This window comes from Sprattus sprattus (genome assembly GCF_963457725.1).
Source record: "Sprattus sprattus genome assembly, chromosome: 1".
Lineage (NCBI taxonomy): Eukaryota > Metazoa > Chordata > Actinopteri > Clupeiformes > Clupeidae > Sprattus > Sprattus sprattus.
Genome location: NC_137920.1, coordinates 13,718,014 through 13,724,676, shown reverse-complemented (window position 1 = coordinate 13,724,676; position 6,663 = coordinate 13,718,014). Strand labels below are relative to the sequence as shown.

Here is a 6,663-nt window from a genome sequence, read left to right as displayed (position 1 = left end):
GACCTGCCAACATTGGAAAATGTGTTTGAGTACCACCCCGGTGCGGTGCGGCGCGCTGCGGCGTGGCAAGATTTTGTGGCCTTCATTTTATTAGTTATAATGCTGTTGTTGCATGATTGAACCAATCGACGACATTCTAAGCTAATAAATAATGCAGTTCTGACTCACTTTAGAAGGCCTAATGAAATAAAATAAAAAGACTGTGATAACAGTTATAAGTGATAACTGTGACAACAAATTTGTAGCCTGGGATGTTATTTCACTCTAGGCTCCTTAGGAACTTCTCACACAATGGTCATGTTGTATTTTTTCCCTACCTCATACCTATCAAGTGTCATGATTCATCATTCTTTTTTCTCCCCACGTCTGATGTTCGAATGCAAGCCCAATTACATGTGATATCAGGACTAGACAACTGCTGAGACCAAATGATGGCGCTGTGTTTGCTTCTTTATTATTTAATTAAATTCTAGTCAGTGGAAGAGTTTTTTTTAGGCTATTACAGACATCCCAACCTGCAAAAAGTCATTTCAAGGAGGTATTCCCCCTCCTAGGCCTACGTATTACTGTTGTGGTCCTTAAAAGTTATAAAAGCATAATATCATTCTATAGGCTATAGCCCTATGCAATTATTTGTTAATTATGTTTAAATATGTAGATTACTTTTACTATTTATTAAATGCTGCTTATACTATCCTATTTATGTTAATTGCTTTTATTTGCATTCCATTGCAACTTTTGTTTTCATGTAGCCCTGGCAACTAGCCAGCATGAATAATATGCACATGAAATGAAACTTTTTGGGGGGCACTTTCCCTGTGCCATGGTGCCCCTGTTCCTAGATACACTGAACTGATTAATTTGGTTCGGGAGAAGAGATAAAAGGCCGCCCACACTGAAAATTGATTGGTTGACTTGCCGAAACAGGCCAATCAGGATGCTCCTGAGGCACACACGCACACTGCCTCACACACTCACACTGCCTCACACACGCACAGTCTCAAGGTCCCTCTCCCGCTCCGTCGTGCGCGCGCTACACAGATGCTAACACGGTTTGGAGCACGTCGCTCGCTCTAGATTCCGGGAGATTTTAAGTAATTTGCGGGCATCAGGGAGTGGTTATCAATATGCGGGAACTTCCGGGAGACTTTGGATGTCTGCTATTATCATTAGCCTATTATTATTATTAGAAACATATAGCCTTTTACACTGTGACCTGACAACAGCTGTGCGTAAGCATGTGTGGACACTGTACGTAGAAGGCTGCCGCGGACCTCTAGCATGAACTTGACAGATAGGCCTATGATTTTCTGATAATATGCATCTTACTGTGTTCGTTACCTGTTGCTCCTTGGTGACTGATGTCAATAATGACATTGCACACTGTGCAGAAAGCATGGTGGGGATGTCTGAAAAGAACGGAGGCATGGCCATCTCTCCCGGTAACTATCAATGATTTTTTGCGATCTTTTTATTTTATCCGGTAGTTCTGCCATGGTAACATACTACAAGAGTTTGTATAAAATAAATAGTTTGAAAAAACCCAAAAAGCGTAAAGTCAAACAATTTCTAACACAGCCAAGACACTTAGATGTATTTGCCATTTTAAATCGATGGCGAACACGAAAACCACATGGTTAACATCGTTGGGCTAAAATTAAATACATTTTTACGTCTTATCTCTACATTACTCGTTAGTTTACCTTAAGTGATTTTTTAATGTCCTCACTTGAAGAATTGGCCAGATGTGGTCGGAAAGGGAGAGTTAGGTAAGTATTCATGAATGAAAAATCGCTAACTGACACCTAAACAGCTGTTGATTCCTCTGACCGCAGAGTAACCTAGTATTCTCTGATTTCGATGGTCATACAGGGGATAGTAACGATAGTAACGGCAGGGGGTCTGTGATTGGTCAAACTCCTCTTCTGCTCCCTGAGCATACAAAAAACAATAACATTTGTAGAAAAACTCTCAAACACACAAAACTATATAAATCAATGATATAAAATACAATAAATACAATTTTCAAGTATGCAAACATTATGAGGGAGGGGAAGAGGGGGAGGGAGGGAGGGAGGAAGAGAAATGGGGAGGGAGGAGCGGAGAGGGATGGAGAGGAGAGGGATGGAGACATCCTGGGGTGGAGCTGGCCTCACAGTTCACATGGAGCATGAAGCCATGGCGGGGTCAACGTTATCCTGGAGATGGAGATATCTGAAAATACATATGACAAAGCATTCAATCATTGTATTATTATGAGACCCACCCTCTCAGCTGGTGCTAAGACAATGGCCTACTAGACTGTCTATAGGGTATAGGGGTTATAGGTGTTCATATGCCAATTGTTCAGGTCTCATTGAGGCACAGACAGGGAGTACACATTCAAGTTGGATACACAATAAAGCTACACTAACAGAATAGTATATTTCCAGTTCCATCAATGTTATTTATAGTATTTATATTTATTCATAATTGTATTACTATTCATTATGATGTATTATGCTATACAGTTCTGCACGTTATTTTTCTTATCTAAAATCTTTGGACAAAAACGTCTGCTAAATGTAAATGCTATTTATTCATTATGCCATTATTGTATCTATAACTAACATTATTGCATGTATATATTATCAACCATCATCACCATTAGTAATCGCTATATAGCACCACTATCATTACTGCCCATTCCGTTTTCTAAGAGAAGAGAACTCGGAAGATCGCACAAGAAAACAAAACATAAATAATTACCTCCAGATCATTGCCGGTTGTCCAGTCCACCTGAAATCCCTCCTCCTCTCCTTTCGTGCCCACAAAATCCCACTCCTGTGCCGTATCTAATGGATCCTCTGACACAAAGTCATTATCCTTCTCCCTCTCAGACTCAAATCCTTCAAAATCTATCTCGAAATCACTGACATCGCTATCAAAATACTCCATGTCCACTGCTACTTCTTCACTGCTACTTTTCGCTAGCCAGCATGGTATCACTGAAAACAAGCACAGAATATCGCGTGGCTATCTGATTGATTGACGTGATTTTCAGCTAACCAAAGTTCATTTTGGTGGTCACCTGATCTTTAGCAAAGCCTTAAGACCCATCCCATGTGTAATTTTAACCAACCAGAGTGAGTAATACGCTGCATTCGTCATGAAAACAGCACGTGTACAAAATGCTGCGCTACGCAGCAACCGGCAGGAAAGCCTATGTTACGCTACGCAGCAACCGGCAGGAGGGGCTATGCTGCGCTACCCAGCATCCGGCGCCAATGGGTTAACGAAGTGGAAATACGGTAGCTAGGTTAGAAACTGTAGTTTCTCTTATTCTTTTTCAAAGTTGAATTGAGAGGGACTGAGAGAAGAGGTTCCTTGGATTTGGCGCAGGTGTCAGTGAAGTACAGGTGCAAGCCAGTTTAATGACCCTATTATGATGTCATAATGGCACAGAGCTCTGCCAAGCAAAGTCTATGGGGAAAAAAGGTGATGAAAAAGGAGGAATAAAAAATGAGTGGCAAGGAGTACAGCCACGAAAAGTCATAGCAGGTTGCACCGGATCGGGCCGGACGCTTCGGTGTTTGAAAGGCGTCTCTATCTCAATCGGGCGAGGAGAAGTTAGCGTTAGAAAAACGGGGAGAATAAAGAAAACTCATGAAGAACAATAGTGTGCTTCCCTTCGGGCAAGCACACTAATTACTAACAACATTTCTACCAAATTTCAAATAAAAATATTGTCATTTAGAGCATTTATTTGCAGAAAAATGACGATTGGTCAAAATGGCAAAATAAATGGAATGTTTTCAGATCTCGAATAATGCAAAGAAAACAAGTTCATATTAATTCTTAAACTACACAATACTAATGCTTTAACTTAGGAAGAGATCAGAGATCAATATCTGGAAACGCTGCATCTTTTTTGTTATTTTGACCAATTGTCATTTTTCTGCAAATAATGCTCTAAATGACAGTATTTTTATTTGAAATTAAGTAGAAATGTTGTCAGTAGTTTACAGAATGAAACAAAAGTGTTAATTTTACTCAAACACATACCAATAAATAGTAAAAAAAGAAAAACTGATATTTTTTTAAAAGTGGTCTCTTAATTTTTTCCGCGGCTGTATATACACTCACTCAGCCTCTCTATAACAGATACACCTATGTGTGTGTTTATGGAATTGCATATGACAACACTGACATGTTTTTGAATAGCTTAAATAAAAGCCACTCACTTTATATCTGATGGAACTGGTCCACTGCTGAAGTTAAGAGGTTCAGGAATGGACAGGTCACTCTTCATGTTTGGACGGTCCCCAAAGGACTGATCGCTCTTCATGGACACACAGCTGGGCACTGGAGATGGAGGTCTGGGTTTGTGTCGTCTACAAACATAAGGGAACACAAGAAACCAATGTATCTGTGGAATGGTTGAATGTGTTCACACATAATGCTATGTAAAAATATATGCAACAATGAAGAATGAATCTATCTCTCTCTCTCTATTTCTCTCTCTCTCACACACACACACACACAGCCTCTCTATAACAGATACATATGTTTTGCCTTATGGAGTTGAGGGTATACCTTTGCTTTGTTAAGGATGGGAAGCTTAAACCTTCAGCTGTTTTATCTTATTTTACCAATCGTCTTTGATAACAATCTCTATGAGTGTATGTTTATTGTGTGTGTGTGTGTGTGTGTGTGTGTGTGTGTGTGTGTGTGTGTGAGTGTGTGAGTGTGTTGGTGTGTGTGTGTGTGTGTGTGTGTGTGTGTGTGTGTGTGTGTGTGTGTTTGTCTATAGTTTAACAACACTGACATGTCTGAATAACTTATGTGAAAACTACTCACTTTAGAGCTGATGGAACTGGTCCACTGCTGAATTTAAGAGGTTCAGGAATGGACAGGTCACTCTTCATGTTTGGACGGTCCCCAAAGGACTGATCGCTCTTCATGGACACACAGCTGGGCACTGGAGATGAAGGTCTGTGTGTGTGTCGTCTACAAACACAAGGAGTCACAAGAAACCAATCAACATAATATAACTAATATATCTGTAATAAATAAATGTGTTCACACTTAAACCTACTGTATATAATAATATCTGCACCAATGCTTAATTATTTCTCTCTCTTTCTCTCTCTCTCTCCCTCTCCCTCCCTCCCCCCACCTCTCTCTCTCCCTCTCCTTATCCGTCCCTCCCCCTCTCTCTATTTCTCCCTCCCTTTCTCTCCCCCCTCTCCTTCTCCCTCCCCCCTCTCTCTCTCTCTCCCTCCCTATCTTCCTCTCTCCCTCTGTCTGTGTGGGTGTTGGCGTGTGGAGACACACGAAACCAATCAACATAGAATAAGTGTGTTCGCACTTAATGCAATGTAATAATATCTGCACCAATGCAGAATGAATCTCTCTCTCTCTCTCTCTCTCTCTCTCTCTCTCTCTCTCTCTCTCTCTCATACATACACACACACACACACACACACACACACACACACACACACACACACACACACACACACACACACACACACACACACACACACACACACACACACACACATACACTTGATCTCTGCTATAGTCATCTCAGACCCACGACCAGCTACCAACCCACATATGCTATCAGCTCTCTAAAACAAGCATTCTGATGGGTGGACTAGTGAGATAAGAGTAAGAGTAAGGGGGCAGAAAAGTGGACAACAGGCACGTACAAACAGTACCGCCAAATGGGGCATTGGGGATTGGACATTGTTGGCTGATGTCGGAAGACAACTTCAAATCCCACACTGTTTTGTACTGAGACCAGGACTGGGCACAAGCATATTTCAATTTCAATTATGAATTTGGCTTCCATCAATTACGAAAACAATATAATGGAGTATTTTGTCACATCACGTGTCTTTGAGCAAGTTTGTGTTTGAGTAAGTGAATTCATGCTTTCTGTACTCACCCTGCATTGGGCTGTGTTGATGTGCAGCTCATGTTTCCAGAATCATCCATGTCCTGGTCATTCTTCATGGTCACACAGCTTTGTAGTGCAGACTCTGGTCTGAGTATCTTTCTGTGACTTGCATCTTCCTCTACGTCTTGATTCATTTCAGTTGTCTAACTAGGTCAGAACATCAGAAACAATTTAGTTAATAAACTGAAATAACATTGTAGCCCTCTATAATCCACAAATATATTTGGAGTGTGTTCCATGTCGACCACTTGAGCCCTTCGAGCCCCGACTTTCAGGGGTTAGGGGGCCACAGTGACAAAATCAGCAGAATGCAGGGCACTGAAAATGCCCGTATCATACCCTGAATTCGGTCGATTTATGTAGGGTAATTTGATGGTCACTACTCGCCCCAAAACGGCTACCTACGGAACAGGAGGAGCCAAAGCTAGCTTTTCATTTTAGAACGAAAACAATGGCGGACATGATGGTTAGCGGTGGCTAAGGTGGCAGAGGCTGTAGATCACCAGGCTACAGACCGTAAATGTAGTAATTAAACAACTGTACTGATATTAAATGTACTACTAACATGCCATTATCAAATTAAAGCCAGTGACATCAGTATTTTGGTTGATTTCACGATGTATAGGCTACCGACAGTTAGCATACCAAGCTAGGTAGCATTACCATTCGAATTGCATGGCAGATATGCTAAGCTATCGGGCTATTCCCCCACCCAG

General features: G+C 41.2%; 1 protein-coding gene across 1 annotated transcript in view; it reads right to left on the bottom strand.

The window, feature by feature from the left end:
- LOC308367615 (NACHT, LRR and PYD domains-containing protein 3-like) overlaps positions 1 to 6,003 on the bottom strand; it is a gene marked incomplete at both ends in the record, with an annotated part of 37,822 nt that extends 31,819 nt beyond the window's left edge. Inside the window, 2 exons of the mRNA XM_080841580.1 lie at positions 4,224 to 4,373; positions 5,936 to 6,003. Coding sequence (XP_080697706.1) covers positions 4,224 to 4,373; positions 5,936 to 6,003 — 218 coding nt within the window. The remainder of the gene's footprint in view (positions 1 to 4,223; positions 4,374 to 5,935) is intronic.
- Between the last annotated feature and the right edge of the window lie 660 nt (positions 6,004 to 6,663).